Raw genomic sequence first — 19,611 nt, forward strand, 5'->3', positions numbered from 1 at the left:
ATCATTTCTTGGCCCCTGGGACCCCCATTTCTCTGGGTGTTGAATGATGGATTATGTAGGAAATAGTCCATCATTCTTTCTATAAAGATTCTGCAGTCAAAGAGAAACTATGAGCATATTTGGCCCAGTACAATTTAATTATGCATTGACTACATCCCAGAATAGCCATCTATAAATTCTAGAGAGCTAACAGGGTTGCTAGGTCTCTTTGCCAGTTTATAGATAAAGTGTCTTGAAGTAAAATTCCTTTTGCATTAAAAAAATTTTACTCAATTGGCTACTTACATGTGTTAAAGACACCAGCAAAAACCCAGCATTGACCATACTGGACTGGATTCTTAGTACTCTGGTATTCCAACAGAATGTCAACACTTCCAGTCCAGGCTGATGGGGGGACACCATAGGCATAGATATTGTCCCAGGATCCAACAAGGACGCCTTCATCATCTTTGGCATTAACCTAAATGAGACCATGAGTGGTAAGAAGGAAGAAAGAACATTTAGAAGAATTCTCTCCAGACTCTGACATCAAGCAAGCGAAGGCATCCAGTGCCTTCCAAATGGCCTGTATGATAAAAACAATTCTACTACTGTTTCATTCACTGTTGTGTTGTCAGGGAAAGTGATGCAATAACTAACTGTGCAAGATAACCAAATAACCAAGACTGCTTCTCAAATAACATATTACTGTAATTAAGATGGTGTTGAATAGCAGCTACGAAGACTTGTAATGTCTTCTCTACATGCTTAGGAAAAGATACGCACAGGACACTTGGTCTGGTTGGAGTCATGAGGAAAAGAGGAAGAACACTTGCAAAAGAGGACAGCTCAAGTAGGGATCAAATAGGGACCTTGCCTTTGTGGAAGGAGAATTCAAAACTGACACATGACAGAAATGTATAGGTAGAGTGGGGGCCCAAAGTCTCATGGTCTAGTGAGTTTTGACTTTGATGATGAATTGCAGGCTCTGACAAACTGAAAAAGTAAATAGATGTCATAGGAACCATTAAGAGTTTATAAGAAATTAGATTTCCATGGATACCTTACAATGTTTATTTTAAGCAAGTTGCATTAAAAAAGTATTTCTTTTATGATTTTTTTTATATATAAAATGACTTGGTATTTATTTTCCAAAATTCTCTTTAATTTCATTTTTCACCACATTTGTCCTTTATGATTGTTTAAGGTGATTAAGGTTTTGTAGTTTTGTTAAAAGACCTCCATTTGCAGGAAGGTCCTGGGTATTATAAGTATGGGGTAGATTTAAAAATGGCAATCTTGAAGATTTGGGAAAATCTTGCTACACATTCAGACCACAGAGTTCTGGTAGCAGCAGACCTCAAGTGCAGGAACGAAGACCTCTTGTGTTTAGAAATTAAAAAGACTAAGAAGTAACCATTTCAAGGCCTCAGTTTTTTGGGGGGAGACACTATTGAATCTTACTTCTCTTGGTGTAACTTTCATCATGTTTAATTATACTTAGAAGACTACCTAGGTAAGGAGCAGTGGGAGCTTTTCCAAAAACTGATGCCACTTCAACTATGTTTATGCGTTGACATGGCAAGTGTCTAGAGCCTTGATCCTCAAAGTGTGGTCTGTGGACCAGCAGCTGTGGCATCCTCTGGGAGCTTGTTGGGAATGCAGAATCCCAGTGCCTGCCACAGACCTACTGAATCAGAGTCTGCATTTTAACAAAATCCCGGGGTGATTTCTGTGAATGTTAATTTGAGAAGCATAGGTTTAGACTATGCCAAGAAGACATTAGCAAGCAATGTGAAACATATGATTGAAGCAGGTGTGTTTGGATCATGAAAACCATAGAAGATATATTAAAACATGGGGACTTTACATGTTCGCTGCCTTGCCAATTAACAGCTCAGTCTCAGCACTTGTCCAGACCCCTCTCTTAGGCTTACTGAGTTTAGTTGTAGAGGAGTCTAGTCTCCCCCACTGGGTCATGAATTCATTGAGACTAGAGATTTAAAAAAAATCTATGTCTTTTTTACTTCTAGCAAGTATGGGCAAAGAGCAGGTGCTCAATAATGTTGAATAATCACTTGTATATTCAACAAGCGTATAGTTATTGTTTATATGAATAGGAATAAGACCTTCTCCCTGGGGAGAGATGAACAAGAAACCAATCAAGTGGAATTAAAGTTTACTAATGTTAAGACAGAAAGATGTACAGATAAGGTGGAGGCCCAAAGGAGGTGGTAATAAGTTTCCTCAGGTTGGAGGGTGGTGGTGGTAGTGGGCTGAATAGGGGAAATTATGTGAAAGCTAGGTCTTGAGTGGTTGAGGACCAGACAAGGTCATCTACATAATGGAAACAGTTTGAATAAATGCTTGGTGTCATGAAACAATATGGCAGGTTCAGGGACCTGCTAGGAGCTCTGCATGGGTATCATGTAAGTAGACCATATTGGGTGAAATAGAAAATACCAAAAGGAAACACTTAAAATGTGCTTCTACTGTGAATGACAAACCTTCCACTGAAATATGAGATTTACTCTAGCACTGAGTGGCATTTCCCAAAGAGGGTCCTTCTGGAAAGTGTTCTCTAGATCACCATTCAATTTGATTTAGACATACTATTTCTCCCCCTTGATCTGTTCATTCATGTTAAAGTAAAGGTAACTACTCAGTTGATTTGTTTAATGTAGAAAAAGTAATTCTTTGGAGATTTCTGAAGGACCTTGTTCAGCTAATTGCAAACTCATGCCTTTGATGTAAACTTCGACTTTATCCTGTAACTATATGAAAATGACTAGAATGCAACAGGGTTTAGTCAACCATTTTGGCTCTATTTATGATTAGTACTTCTCCTTGCAGTTGAACTGATTATTTAAAAATCTGTATCTGTTATAACAAAGCCTGAGGAGCACCCTGGTAGGCTATGATGTAGTTTGGTCTTTGTGGATAAGTAGATTCTGGTTTAACTTATATCACCATTTCCTTACCCTTATCATTGAGAAACAGAATAGAGCCTATGAATCTCAGAGGTAAAAGTTCCTAAACTATGGTTCTAATGACTGACTTTCAAACAGATAGCCATTAACTAGAGGACTATTTATAGCATCTGGCTGAACCCAATCAGCTAAGGAGAAGAGAGAAAAAAAAAAAGCTCTCTTCTCTACAGACTTTTAATTGTTAATGCTGAGTTGTTTCCCTGTTGCTAGATAAATCACAACTCTCATTTATTAGCATTTGGTCAGATTAGCTACTGTTTTCTAATTAGAATATTGATTTCTGAGGGGCTCAGACACGGAAAGAGGTAAGTCTTTAGTGACACATGTAAAGGGTTAAAGTAATATCTCCCTCCCTAGACAACAAGATATGTTTGGGGACACTTTAAGGGCACGCTGGTTCTTTTTCATGCCACAATGGACTGTTTTAATACCCTGTCATGAACTCTGACCAGTGTCAGAATGAAATGTCTTGGACTTGCTTCACTCACCAGTGAGTGTCTAGGAGACAATATGAGCCCAGGACTTTGGACAGGGAGTGTTATTCAACTACATTAAATTGTCTTCTCATAATACCCACAATATGGGAAAAGTGAAAAACCAGGCCCCCCCAAAGACATTATGAGCAACATCAGTGGCATAACATAATTCAGTAAACTTCAAAGTCTGGTTCCAAGAAAAAAATGGGGATTATAGATTGGAATAGAGAGGCAGCATGCCTCAGCTCCTGACCCTCACCACCAGTCTCAGAAGCCCTACTGGCAAGTCCACAAAATCATAAGACTTCTCATTTGTATTTCAAAATCTGGAAAGAAACTAGTGGAATTAAAATGCCAATCTTTTCCTTGTTCTGACTGGAACAGTGGGAACAACTGCTGTGGAGAAATGGGTGAGAACGGGTCTGCATCTCTAAAGAGGTAGACATTCTGGAACTAGAGTGGGGAAGTGACATAAAGCCTGAGAGTTACCCCCCCATGGAAAGGAGATAAACCTCCAATTAGGTGGGGTGGATTATCAGATAAGAAATTTAGCAGAACCTTAAAAGAAAGAGCAGAGCCCATGTATTCTAACAGACATTGCCATCTCTCATCTCCCCCCATCCTCCAACCTTTCTTAACATACTTGAGAGTAGATAGAATGAAAAACATTGGCCTCAAACTGTAGTTCAGAGGAAAAATCAAACTAATCTTAATTAGGATGTGTCAAGATTTCACCTACACTATATTAGAGCAAACAGGACATGTGGAGAAGAATTCTGCAAGTATGAACATGAATAAAAAGAAAAGAAGCAGTGAGGAGGGAGGGACAGAGAGAGAGAGAGAGGGAGAGAGGAAGAAAGAAAGGGGAAAGAGAGGGAGACAGAATATGAAAAAAATAATACTTAGAAGAAAATAAAATTAAGAAACAAAGAATTTTCTCACAATCTTAGGAGATCATAGACTTAAAAGACTAAATTGAGGACCAAATCACATGATCATGGAACTAAAAATAAAGTATAAGCTATAAGAAACAGAGTAGATACTGGTAAAAAATAAAATTAATGACATGTACTAGGTGTTGGCTAACTGAATTTAAATAATGATAAAAAAATTAATGACATAGAAGAAAAGCTTGAGATAAAGGAAATACTATGAAAAATATAAAGAGATGAAGTTATTTGGAGATGAGGTAACAGTTAGGGAAAAAAGGATGATACAACATAAGGATAATTAATATCCTTAAAATAGAGAACCCAACAACGTGGTATCTCATGGTTCAATCGGTTAAATGTCCGACTCTTGATTTCAGCTCAGGTCATGATCTCAGGGTTGTGGGATTGAGCCCTGAGTTGGGTTCTGAGCTCAGCGTGGAGTCTGCTTGAGATTCTCTCTCTCCCTCTTCCTCTGCCACTCCCCCTGCTCATGCTCTAAATAAATAAATAAATAAATAAAATCTTAAAAAAAATTGAGAACCTAACAAATGAGGCAGAAGATATATTTATGACATAAGAAAATTTTACCTGAGGAAAAATGGAATCTATACTTTGAAGGAATAATCTGTGCTCCAATGTGATTTGATGCAGAATTCTCATTGCTTAGGAACTTCAATTAATTAAGGTATTTGAACTTAAGAATAAAGAAATAATTGTTCAGTCATACAGGCAGAAAATGCAAATTAGCAACAAGGGAGGAAATAAGGCTGCCTTTAGACTGCTCCACAGCACCATTCAATGGCAAAACACAGTCAATCAATATTTGCACAGTCCTGAGAAAAAAAAAGGTTGACCCAAGAATCTTATATGCAGCTAAGAGGTTCTGCGAGTATAAAGGCGGCCAGCACTCATTTTCAAACATGAAGAATATCAGGGAATTTAGTACCCATTAAAACCAAACTACTTGAAAAGTGATATCAAGATAATTAAGGGCTGAATCAAACAAAGAATCCACAAACAAAGACATTGTGGTAAAAGATCCAGTGATGAGAAAAACCCATATAAGTTTAAAGACTTTTGGGAATTATAGTATCAGAATGAATATGAATTTTAAAACTTGATAATATGATAATAACAATCTTAAAAAAATTAGACATGAGGGAGGAAAGAAGAGAAGGAGAATGGAAGTGCTGATGTTTTAATGTGCCAGGCTCTCTTAGTTAATTGATATCATCTAATATTAAAACATAATGTAAAAATATATAATTAATCTATTCTTTTAATGGTTTTTTAAATAATCTTAGAGGGATCTGTTAAGAAATAGTATTTCTTGTAGTGAAGAAACATTTATTTGATGCTTAACAATGTCTTCTGTTGCAATTCAGATTTTTATTTCTGTGAAAGCAAAATTTAATAAGATTAAATAAAACTTAAATAGAATTTGAGTACAATTAAACATAATACTTTTGAATTAAATAGCATGACAACATTTTGCATAAAGGCAAGCAAACAGACCAATGGAACACAGTAGAGAACACAGAAATAGACTCCAGAAATATAGTTAACTAATTTTTGACAAAATCATAAAGATAATTTCATGATCAAAAGATAATATTTACAACAAATGGTGCTGGAACAATTGGATATTCATATGCAGAAATGAACTTTGATTCATACTTTATGCCATATAAAAATATCTCAAAATGGATCATATACCTAAATATAAAACCTAAAACTATAAAACATCCAGAAGAAAACAGGAAAAAAATTTTATACCCTTTGGTTAGGCAAAGATCTCTTATATATAATACCAAAAAGCAAAGCAAAGAAAAGAAAAATGATTCATAAGGAAAATATCTACAGATTGGAATTCATCAAATTATGAACTTTTGCTCTTTAAAAGACATCATAGGAGAGTGCAAAGGTAAGTCCAGAGTGAAGGAAAATGTTTGTAAATCATTTGTGATAGGGACTTGTATTCAGAATATGTAAAGAACACTAGAAACTCAGTCATAAGAAAATGAATAAAATTTAAAACCATGGGCAAAATATTTGAACAGATACCACATCAAAGAAGATACATGGATGGCAAACAAATGCAACCAAAGATGCTCAACATCATTAGTCAGAGGGAAATGTAAATTAAAACCACAATGATATAACATTATACACCTATTAGAAAGTCGAAAATTAAAAAGACTGATCATATCAAGTGTTGGGGAAGATGTGAATATGTGGGACTCTCATACACTCCTGGTGGTGATGTAAAATGGTACAACTGCTTTGGCAGTTAAAAATTCTGCCAAAATTCTTAAAAATTAAACATACACCTATCATATGACCCAGCCATCCCACTCCTAGGTATTTAAGAAAAATAAAAGCTTTTGCATGAATAATCCTAGCTTTATTTGTAAGAGAAGAAAAAAAAACTGGAAACAGCCTAAATGTCTACCAAAAAGTAAGTGGACCCAGCAATTGCACTCCTGGGTATTTACCCCAAAGACATAGATGTAGTGAAAAGAAGGGCCATATGCACCCCAATGTTCATAGCAGCAATGTCCGCAATAGCCAAACTGTGGAAAGAGCCGAGATGCCCTTCAACAGATGAATGGATAAAGAAGATGTGGCCCATGTATACAATGGAATATTACTCAACCATCAGAAAGGATGAATACCCAACTTTTACATCAACATGGATGGGACTGGAGGAGATTATGCTAAGTGAAATAAGTCAAGCAGAGAAAGTTAATTATCATATGGTTTCACTTACTTGTGGAACATAAGGAATAGCATGGAGAACATTAGGAGAAGGAAGGGAAAAATGAAGGGGGGGGAAATCGGAAGGAGAGATGAACCATGAGAGACTATGGACTCTGAGAAACAAACAGGGTTTTAGAGGGGAGGGGGGAGGGGAGATTGGTTAGCCCGGTGATGGGTATTAAGGAGGGCACGTACTGCATGGAGCACTGGGTGTTATATGAAAACAATGGATCGTGGATCACCACATCAAAAACTAATGATGTATTGTATGGTGACTAACATAACATAATAAAATTTAAAAAAAAAGTAAGTGGATAAACAAATTGTGGTTCTTCTATATAATGGAACACTACTCAGCAATAAGAAGCAAGAAGAAGGAATGGAACACTATTCAGCAATAAAAAGGAATACAAACAATAGCATGAATGAATCTCAAAGTGAGATAAAGAAGACTGAAAGAAGCTAAACAAAAAAGAGTACATACTGCAAGATTCCACTTATGTAAAATTCTAGAAAATATAAATCAATGTGTAATGACAGAAAGCAGGGCAATGATTGCCTGGGGATGGCAGAGAAAGCAGAGACTTGTCAAAAGGAGAAATTACAAAGGAAACTTCTGGGGAATGATAGATATGTTCATTATTTTCATTTTGGTGATGATTTCATGGGTGCATCAAACTTATCAAAATGTGTTCTTTCAATATATGCTGTTTTATTGTATGTTAATTATATCTTAACAAAGCTGTAAAAAGTGTAATACTTTTTAAATTAGCATCTATAGTACAATATCATTTATGATTTTAAAACATTTACCTACTTAAATATCTATGTACTAGTTGAAATGATGTACATCAAATATTAATAATGGTTATTATCTGGTGGTACAATTTGGGTTGATTTTTTTGAGGAAAGATTTTTTAAAGATTTTCATCTTTATATTTTTCTGAATTATCTAAGTTCTTTTTAGAGAACATTATAATTTTTTAAAAGATTTTATTTATTTATTTGAGAGATAAAGAGAGTGAGAGAGAGAGAGAGAGCATGAGCAGGGGGAGGGGCAGAGGGAGAGGGAGAAGCAGACTCCCCTGCTGGGCAGGGAGCCTAATGCGATGCAGGGCTTGATCCCAGAACCCCAGGATCATGACCTGAGCCGAAGGCAGATGCTTAACTAACTGAGCCATCCAGGCCCTCCAAGCATTATAATTTTTTTAACCAAAAAATTAAAAAAAGATCTTTCATAAAAAGAGACTGGAAGCAGATATGAAAGATGCTATTGTATCTAATTCTTGAAGTAGGATATATATATATATATATATATATATATATATATATATATATTTATTTATTTATTTATTCTTATAGTTTTTTAAATGTTTAGAAATTTCCCATGTATGTACCTTAGAGGAGAGAATAGTTAAAATTTATTCTGTGCTCAGTGGGGTAGGGTATCTCTGAATTCCAGGCTTAGGCCCATGGGGAGTGATTACACTGGGTTTGTTCAAATATGGAGAAAGGCAAAGGGAATGCTCTTTGAGGCCAATGATTCAGAATTTGAGCCATCAGGGACTGGAGACTGTGGGAAATCCAGTCAGAAAATAGTGCTTTTGGGATGAGAAGCCCTTTCAATGGGATGACTGCAGGAGGACGAGCCTGTGCTTGGTTCTGTGATGTTAGGGCCTGGTGCTGGGGTCATGCTGGGTAGACCTCCACCCCAGGGTCAGAATAAGCCCCAGGTTCCTGTACAACTCAAAAGATAGGAAGGGCCTTAAAGCATAACCAATACTGGATTTCTCTCCAATTTTGGTCTTGGGGAACTGGACAGATTTTCACCTGATATTGAAAAATAGAGAAAAGTGACATTTCTTGATTCTCCAATTTCCTGAAACATATATGTTTACATTTTATATAATTAGTTTTTTTCCCTGCTTCTTTTATTTTTTTTTTTTAAAGATCTTTATTTATTTGAGAGAGAATGAGAGTGAGAGAGATCACAGAGGGAGAGGGAGGGGGAGATGGAGATGGAGAGGGAGAAACAGACTTGCCGCTGAGCAGGAAGCCCGATGCGGAACTCAATCCCAGGACCCTGAGATCATGACCTGAGCTGAAGGCAGACGCTTAATTGACTGAGCCACACAGATGCCCCAATTTCCTGCTTCTTTTTAAGTATGTAAAGGTATTTTTCTTATACTCTGTGCACATTGTATATGGCTATGATGAAATAACTTCTCTTTGTTATATTCTGTTAAATTTCATTGTTAAAAGTTATGTTCTCATAAAGGCTAGGATTTCTGTAACTCTTGTAGAATACAGTTTTATGCCTCATCCTGTTTATAATAGTTTCTTGAAGACTACTGGATATAAATTTTAGGTAACATGAACTAGCTTCAAAGATGGAGAGTTAAATTTGGGAAGGAAAATAATTATTTATTGAGTAAAGTTCTTTCCAGGTTTTATGAACCACAAGCCCCCAGCTACAATCTGGTGGTGATCAGTCTTAGCTGTAGGTGGAACTGGTGTAGTGGATGTCAAATTGCACCCATGACACTCTAGGGATTTGCAAAAACAGCTCAGTGGTCACTGTGTTGGGGGGTGGAGGAGGAGATGATTGAGTGGTGGTGGTGGTAGCTTCAGGCACCATCTCTCTTCAATGACAACAGCTTCCTTCCTTCCTTTCTTCCTTCCTTCCTTCCTTCCTTCCTTCCTTCCTTCCTTCCTTCCTTCCTTTCTTCTTCTTTTTCCCCCCTTCTTTTGTATTTGGGTTCAAGTGATATTTGCTTGAAAAAAATGGTTCCAAAAGTAAAATTTGAAAATTCACTGATCTTGGAATATAGAGATCTATTTCTTGTGTCTTCCTGTCATTTGTTAAGTGATGTGGCGAGTATGAAGGAGATGAACAAATGCATGAGAGAAAGAAATAGGGTAGCAAGAACTCTATTTCCTCCCTTGCCTCTATCCTCACCTTTGATCCTTTTGGGGCTTTTATAATACCTCTAACAGCTAGGATTTTGATCTAAAGAGTAAGAGAGCCATCTTTTATTTCCTTGGCTTTTCATAGTGGTGGGCTTTACAAGATTTTTTTCTGCCTTGGTGCTTTTAGAAATGTCATTTTCTCTTCCTGGAATTCCCTTCCATACTCAAATCCTTTCTTTATATGGTGCATGCCTACTGATTCTTTGCAACTCAGCTGGTTTCATTCTGGAAATCTTTACCTATCATTTTGATTTGGATGTCTTCTCTCTGTGCTCACATAGTATTCTTTGCTTTGTAATGTAATATCTCCTATATTGCCTCGTGTCATTGTTTGATATTCTTTGCTCTCATTGTGAGGAAGGAAGAAGCAATGCTGTTTGACTTTGTATCCTCTGTACCAGCACAGAGTGAACATTCAATAAGTTCTGCTGAATGAATGAATATGGTATCAGTGGAAGGTGGGTGTAGGTCACTTTTTAATATTTCTTAGATCAAGGCAAATGGGTTAATCAGGGCATAATAGACATTTTGTTGAAATTGAGAAGGTGTTTCTAAAATTTATACAGAAATGCAAAGGATCTAAAATAACCAAAACAACATTGAAAGTGAAGAACAAAGTTGGAGGACTGCCTGATTTGAAGATATACTATAACACTATAGTAATCTAAATTATAGTATAGTATAGTATTGTATAGTATAGTATAGTATAGTTTAGTTTATATAGTATATATAAGGACGGACAAATGACCAATGGTAGAACAGCGTCTAGAAATAGATCCACATTTATATAGTTATTTGATTTTCAACAGTTGTCAAAGCAATTCAATGGGGAAAAAGATAGTCTTTTCAACAAATGAAAGTCTTTGTGACAAATGGAAGTTTTCCCAACAGGCTTTTCAACAAATGGTACTAGAATAAATGGATAAAGCAGGAAAAAATTAAACCTTGACCCCTACCTCACACCACACAGAATGATAACTCAAGATGGATCATAGACCTAAATGTGAAAGCCAAAATTATAAAGCTCCCCCCCAAAAATATAGAAGAATTTCTTCACGACATTGTGGAAATAACATTACTTCCTAGGAAGGATTCTTTTAAAAAAAAGTTTAAAAACTGAATTTCATAAAATTGTAAACCTTTTGTTCCTTAAAATATACTATTAAGAAAATTTAATGGCAAATCATATTCTGCGGAAAATATCTCCTATACACATATGACAAAGGACATGTATTCAGAATATATAGACAACACTACAACTCAATAATAAAAAGACAAACAATCCAATAAGAAATTGGACAAAGACTTGAAAAGATACCACACCAAAAAAGATATATAAATGGCCAATAAATGCCATTTATTTTTTTATTTTTTAATTTTTTTTTAAAGATTTTTTTATTTATTTGACAGAGAGAGACACAGTGAGAGGGAATACAAGCAGGGGGAGTGGGAGAGGGGCAAGCAGGTTTCCGCAGAGCAAGGAGCCTGATGTGGGGCTCAATGTGGGGCTCGATGTGGGGCTCGATCCCAGGACCCTGGGATCATGACCCAAGCCAAAGGCAGATGCCTAATGACTGAGCCACCCAGGGGCCCATAAATGCCATTTATTTGGAAAGGGGCTCAATATCATTAGTCATCAGAAAAATAAAATAAATAAAATAAAAATTAAAACCCCAAAGAGATATCACTATACACCTGCTAGAATGGTTAAAAATAAGAAAGCTGAAACATGCATGTCCTGAATGGAGCACTGGGTGTTATACACAAACAATGAATCATGGAATACTACATCAAAAACTAATGATGTAATGTATGGTGATTAACATAACAAAATAAAAAAAAATGTTAAAAAAAAAAAAAGAAAGCTGAAACATCAAGAAAAGGTGAAACTGTAGAAAAACTGGAACTTTCATGTATTTCTGCCAGGAATGTAAATGGTCCAATTATTTTGGAGAACTGGCAGATCCTTATAAAGTTAAACATACATAGACCCCATGCCTTAGACGTGCCACCTTTAGCTACTTGCTCCAGAGATATGAAAACATATATATAAAACTTATGTTTTATAAGTTTTATTCATAATAGCCCAAAATTGGAAATACCTGAAATGGCCTTCAATAGGTGAATGGATGGACAAATTATGATAGAGAATACAATGAAATGCCACTTGGCAATAAAAAGGAACATATTAAAGACACATGCAACAACTGATTGAATAAAATAAGCCAGCTCCAAAAGGTACATACTGTATGAACCCATTTATGCGAAATTTAAGAACAGGCAAATCTAATCTGTTGCAAGAAATCAGAATAATGGTTGCCTATGGGGGTGTGGATTGACTAAAAGAAAGCACAAGGGAAATTTCTGGGCTGAAGATCATGTCTATATTTTGGTGATAGTGATTGCCTCAGTCAAAAGTCACTGAAATTTGCATTTAATATCCATGCATTTCACTGTATGTAAATTTTACTTAAAAAAAGAGACAACCCATGAATCAACCCTAACCTATATTGTGAAGCATACACTGTTATGCAAATGGCCTTTGGCATATATACTCAACAAAAACTCTGACAGGGGTGGGTAATTAGATTCATTTTTCATGGAAACCATTACAACTAGTTTATTAACCTTGTTCCCTTAGTAACTGAGGATTCTTGTTTGGCCAAAACATATTTTACTAATTGATAATCATGAGAGAAAGAAACAAATGTGGACCAAGAGAGAGAGACTGGGATTTTAAGCTCTTCGAGTGTCTGCTTTTTTCATTGCTATACCACTGCTGCATGGTGTAGGGCTGGTATAGACAGGCCTCCAAAAATACCTGAATGAAAGGAATAGATGGATGAGAAAGACAAAAAAGCAGGGTAGGAAGAGGAAAGGAGAAGGCTGTCAGGGAGAAGGGAGGGGAATGAAAGGAAGGGAATCCAAAGTGCATAACACTGTGTGGCATATCCTAAAGGCTTTGCTGCATTGTATCCATCCATCCTGGGGTGGCTCTCCCAGGAGAGCAGAGCAGCCCCAACTGCACAGCTTGGGGCGGGGGGATGGGGGAAGTGCTGAAAAGCATCCCCATGTTTCAGAAATAGGCTATGTGATTATAAAATAGATGCAGCATTGAAACCTCATTTCGGGAAAGCAATTCAGGGAGACCAGACATTTAGATTGACTACGATTATCACATTCAAGAGATGGTTGGTAATAAATGTCTGTTTTTCTCCAGAAATATGGGGACAACAGACATAAGAAATGCAACCTTAATAATTGAGAAATCAAGCTGTTTGCCCACAAATGGAAACTTCATTACATTGCTGACTTTTACCATTACAGAAAAAAATGTCAGTTCATTGTCCTCTTCTCACCACCCCCAGATCTAAAAGAGAAGGCCTGAATCAGACAGGGCTTGTAAAAGGCATTATGTTTGTATCCAAGGAGCTCATGTGATATAGAAAGAGGACAGTCGGAGAGGACAAATCCAGGGAAATATAACATTGTGTATGGAAGATTGAGGTCAGGCAACCTGATATCCATTTCCAGGTCTCCCAGTGACCTTGGGCAAGTCATATAACTTCCTGATAGCCAATCTCTTCATTTGCATGTTGTTTGTTTATGGAATGAATACAATTTCTCAGAAGTAGCTATGAAAACAATTCTGCTGGGTAAATTCTATTTTTCCACTGGCGTCCAATGTATTTGTTAACTGTAAAAAATTCTTCAAAAAACAAAAATGAAAGTCCCTAGAGAATGAGGTGACATTATGGTAGCATGTTTAGTTTAAAATCATGATTGGTGAAGGGGAGGTGCAAAATGGTGGAGGAGTAGGAGACCTAAATTTCGTCTGGTCCCAGGAATTCAGCTAGATAGTTATCAAACCATCCAGAACACCTACAAACTCAACAGGAGCTCGAAAAAAAGAATAGCAGCAATTCTATGAAAAGAAAAATGACCACTTTCTGGAAGGTAGGACACGCAGAGAAGTGAATTTGAGGTGATATTTGGGAAGATAGACTGTGGGGGGAGGGAGCCTCCGTCAGCCAGCTACCGGCAAGTGATAGAGCCTCGGAGCACAAAATCGGAACTTTTAGAAGTTGGCTCCGCTGAGGGACATCACTCCAGTGGCTAAGCAGGGGGTGGAACCCTCGCGGGACAGTGTGGTCTCAGGACCCTCAGGGTCACAGAAAGACCGGGGGTGCCTGAGTGAGGCAAAGCTCCCAGGTATTGGAGCGGGGAAGCCCGCTGCAGAGGAGTGGGCTCTCAGCTCAGGGTTACCATAAACCGTGATTCGCAGCAGAGTCAGGCCACTGCTCTTCGAGCTGGGACCCAACAAGTGGCAGATCCAGGAGGACTCCCCTTCCTCCTCCAGGAGAAGCAGTGTGGGAGCGCACCACGGGAATCTGCTGGGTTTGGAGACTCCACATGGGGTCGTGTGCCAGAGATAGAAACGCTGGGTCACAGGCTGGGTAAGCACGGAGTGTGGCTGTAGACCAGGGAGATGGGAGTAATTGACTGCTTTTCTCTGGGGGCTCACTGAGGAGTGGGGCCCTGAGTTCTTGGCTCCTCCAGGACCAGAGATTGGGAGGCCACCATTTTCACTCTCATCCTCCAAAGCTGTACGGAAAGCTTGCAGGGAACAAAAGCTCCATAGAGCAAACCTGAGCAGATTACTTAGCCCAGCCCCAGTAAGGGCAGAGCAATTCCACCTCTGGCAAAGACATTTGAGAACCACAGCAACAGGCCACTCCCCCAGAAGATCAGCAAGAACAGCCAGCCAAGACCAAGTTTACCAATCAACGGGAAGGGCAGAACACCAGCACTAGGGGAATACAGCACATAGAATTCATGGCTTTTTTCTCATGATTGTCTTTCAAAGTTAATTTTTTAAATTTTCTTTATTTTTTTCTTTATCTATTTTTTTTTAATTTTTTTTTTTTTAAGATTTTTATTTATTTGTGAGAGAGACAATGAGAGACAGAGAGCATGAGAGGGAGGAAGGTCAGAGGGAGAAGCAGACTCCCTGCTGAGCAGGGAGCCTGATGTGGGACTCGATCCCGGGACTCCAGGATCATGACCTGAGCCGAAGGCAGTCGCTTAACCAACTGAGCCACCCAGGCGCCCTCTTTATCTATTTTTTTAGTTGAATTTTTTTTCTTTCCTTTTTCAACCAACATCTTGTCAATTCCTTTTTTAAAATCTTTTTTAATTTTCACTTTTACAGTCATATTCTATCCCTTCATTGTATTTAACCTTATTTTTTGTATATATATATAAGTTTTTCTTTCTTTAAAATTTTGGGATACAGTTTCTTCTAACAGACCAAAATATACCCTAAATCTAGTGTATGACTTTGTCCTAATCTCCCACCTGATCACATTCTCTCTCTCTCTTTTTAAATTTTTTTTTTCATTCTTTTTTCAACCAACTTCTTATCTTATCAATTCCTTTTTTAAAAATCTTTTTAAATTTTCATCTTTACAGTCATATTTCATCCCTTCATTGTCTTTACCCTTATTTATATATATATATATATAAGTTTTTATTTCTTTAAAATTTTGGAAGGCAATTTCTTCTAACAGACCAAAATACACCCAAAATCTAGTTCACCAGCCTGATCATATTCTTTTTCTTTTTTCCCCCTTTTCCCCATGGTTTCGGGTCTCTTCTGATTTGTTTAGTGTATATTTTTCTGGGGTCATAGTTACCCTTTTAGCATTTTGTTCTCTCATTCATCTGTTCTCCTCTGGACAAACTGGTAAGACGGAAAAACTCACCTCAAAAAAAAAAAAAAAAAAACAAGAGGAAGTACCGACTCCCAGGGACCTAATCAATACAGACATTAGTAAGATGTTGGAACTAGAGTTCAGGGAATGATGATTATAAAGATACTAGCTGGGCTTGAAAAAAGCATAGAAGATACTGGAGAATCCCTTTCTGGAGAAATAAAAGAACTAAAATCTAAGCAAGTCGAAATCGAAAAGGCTATTTATGAGGTGCAATCAAAAATGGAGGCTCTAACTGCTAGGATAAATGAGGCAGAAGAAAGAATCAGTGAGATAGAAGACCAAATGATGGAGAATAAAGAAGCTGAGAAAAAGAGAGATCAACAACTACTGGATCACGAGGGGAGAATTCGAGAGATAAGTGATACCATAAAGTGAAACAACATTAGAATAATTGGGATCCCAGAAGAAGAAGAAAGAGAGAGAGGGGTATAAGATATATTGGAGCAAATTATAGCAGAGAACTTCCCTAATTTGGGGAAGGAAACAGGCATCAAAATCCAGGAGGCACAGAGAACCCCTTCAAAATCAATAAAAATAGTTCAATACCCCGACACCTAATAGTAAAACTCACAAGTCTCAGAGACAAAAAGAAAATCCTGAAAGCAGCTTGGGACAAGAGGTGTGTAACCTACAATGGTAGAAACATTAGATTGGCAGCAGACCTATCCACAGAGACCTGGCAGGCCAGAGAGGACTGGCATGATATATTCAGAGCACTAAATGAGAAAAATATGCAGCCAAAAATACTATATCCAGCTAGGCTGTCACTGAAGATAGAAGAAGAGATAAAACGCTTCCAGGACAAACAAAAACTAAAAGATTTTGCTAACACCAAACCAGCCCTATAAGAAATATTGAAAGGGGTCCTCTAAGCAAAGAGAGAGCCTAAAAGTAACATAGACCAGAAAGGAACACAGACAATATACTGTAACAGCACCTTACAGGCAATACAATGACACTAAATTCATATCTTTCAATAGTTACCCTGAATGTAAATGGGTAAATGCCCCAATCAAAAGACAGAGGCTATCAGATTGGATAAAAACACAAGACCCATTGATATGCTGTCTGCAAGAGACTCATTTTAGACCCAAAGACACCTCCAGATTTAAAGTGAGGGGGTGGAAAACCATTTACCACAATAATGGACATCAAAAAAAAGCTGGGGTGGCAATCCTTATATCAGACAAATTAGATTTTAAACCAAAGACTGTAATAAGAGATGAGGAAGGACACTATATCATACTTAAGGGTCTATCCAACAAGAAGATCTAAGAATTTTAAATATCTAAGCCCCTAACATGGGAGCAGCCAATTATATAAGCCAATGAAAAATCAAAGAAACACATCGACAATAATACAATAATAGTAGGGGACTTTAACACCCCCCCCTCACTGAAATGGACAGATCATCTAAGCAAAATATCAACAAGGAAATAAAGGCTTTAAAAGACACACTGGACCAGATGGACTTCACAGATATATTCAGAACATTCCTAAAGCAACAGAATACACATTCTTCTCTAGTGCACATGGAACATTCTCCAGAATAGATCACATCCTGGGTCACAAATCAGGTCTCAACCAGTCCCAAAAGACTGGGATCATTCCCTGCATATTTTCGGACCAGAATGCTTTGAAACTAGATCTCAGTCACAAGAGGAAAGTTGGAAAGAACTCAAATACATGGAGGCTAAAGAGCATCCTACTAAAGAATGAATGGGTCAACCAGGAAATTAAAGTTGTGCTTTCATTTTCATTTGTTTCCATTTAAAAAATTCATGGAAACAAATGAAAATGAAAACACAACTGTTCCAAATCTTTGGAATGCAGCAAAGGCGGTCCTAAGAGGAAAGTATATAGCAATACAAGCCTTTCTCAAGAAGCAAGAAAGTTCTCAACTACACAACCTAGCCCTACACCCAAAGGAGCTGGAGAAAACAGGAAATAAAGCCTAAACCCAGCAGGAGAAGAGAAATAATAAAGATCAGAGCAGAAATCAATGAAATAGAAACCAAAGATCAGAACAGGTCAACAAAACTAGGAGCTGGTTCTTTGAAAGAATTAATAAGATTGATAAACCCCTGGCCAGACTTATCAAAAAGAAAAGAGAAATGACCCAAATAAATAAAATCATGAATGAAAGAGGAGAGATCACAACCAACACCAAAGAAATACAAACAATTATAAGAACATAGTATGAGCAACTATATGCCAGCAAATTAGACAATCTGGAAGAAATGGATGCATTCCTAGAGACGTATAAACTGCCAAAACTGAGCCAGGAAGAAATAGAAAACCCGAACAGACCCATAGCCAGTAAGGAAATTGAAGCAGTAATCAAAAATCTCCCCAAAAACAAGAGCTCAGGGCCAGAATTCCCAGGGGATTTCTACCAAACATTTAAAGAAGAATTAATACCTATTCTGAAACTGTTCTAAAAAATAGAAATGGAAGGAAAACCTCCAAACTCATTTTATGAGGCCAGCATTACCTTGATCCCCCAAACCAGACAAAGACCCCATCAAAAAGGAGAATGACAGACCAATATCCTTGATGAACACGGATGCAAAAATTCTCACCAAAATACTAGCCAATAGGATCCAACAGTACGTTAAAAGAATTATTCACCATGACCAAGTGGGATTTATTCCTGGGCTGCAAGGTTGGTTCAACATCTGCAAATCAATCAATGTGATACAGTACATTAATAAAAGAAAGAACAAGAACCATATGTTCCTCTCAATAGATGCAGAAAAAGCATTTGACAAAGTACAGCATCCTTTCTTGATTAAAACTCTTCACAGTGTAGGGATAGAGGGCACATACCTCAATATCATAAAAGTCATCTATGAAAAACCCACAGCAAATAGCATTCTCAACAGGGAAAAACTGATGGCTTTCCCCCTAAGGTCTTCTTTTCCAAAGAAGACATCCAAATGGCCAACAGACACATGAAAAAGTGCTCAACATCACTTGGCCTCGGGGAAATCCAAATCAAAACCTCAATGAGATACCACCTCACACCAGTCAGAATGACTAAAATTAACAAGTCAGGAAATGACAGATGCTGGCGAGGATGTGGAGAAAAGGGAACCCTCCTACACTGTTGGTGGGAATGCAAGCTGGTGCAGCCACTCTGGAACACAGTATGGAAGTTCCTCAAAAAGTTGAAAATAGAGCTATCCTACAACCCAGCAATTGCACTACTGGGTATTTGCCCCAAAGATATAAATGTAGTGATCCGAAGGGGCACATGCACCCCAATGTTTGTAGCAGCAATGTCCACAATAGCCAAACTATGGAAAGAGCCAAGATGTCCATCAACAGATGAATGGATAAAGAAGGTGTGGTATATATACACAATGGAATATTATGCAGCCATCAGAAAAAGAAATCTTGCCATTTGCAAGGATGTAGATAGAACTAGAGGGTGTTATGCTAAGCGAAATAAGTCAATCAGAAAAAGACAAGTATCATATGATCTCACTGATATGAGGAATTTGAGAAACAAGACAGAGGATCATAGGGGAAGGGAGGGAAAAATGAAACAAGACAAAACCAGAGAGGGAGACAAACCATAAGAGACTCTTAATCTCAGGAAACAAACTGAGGGTTGCTGGAGTGGAGGGGAGTGGGAGGGATGGGGTGGCTGGGAGATGGACATTGGGGAGGGTATGTACTATGGTGGGAACTGTGAATTGTGTAAGACTGATGAATCACAGAA

At 37.6% G+C, this 19,611-nt stretch overlaps 1 protein-coding gene across 3 annotated transcripts in view; it reads right to left on the minus strand.

Moving 5' to 3' along the window:
- Nucleotides 1-19,611, minus strand: part of F13A1 (coagulation factor XIII A chain) — a 167,423-nt gene that overhangs the window by 65,067 nt on the left and 82,745 nt on the right. For all 3 annotated transcript variants that reach the window (XM_078055667.1, XM_036068835.2, XM_036068836.2), the window contains exon 7: nt 286-460. In XM_078055667.1, coding sequence (XP_077911793.1) covers nt 286-460 — 175 coding nt within the window. The remainder of the gene's footprint in view (nt 1-285; nt 461-19,611) is intronic.

This window comes from Halichoerus grypus, chromosome 9 (genome assembly GCF_964656455.1).
Source record: "Halichoerus grypus chromosome 9, mHalGry1.hap1.1, whole genome shotgun sequence".
NCBI lineage: Eukaryota > Metazoa > Chordata > Mammalia > Carnivora > Phocidae > Halichoerus > Halichoerus grypus.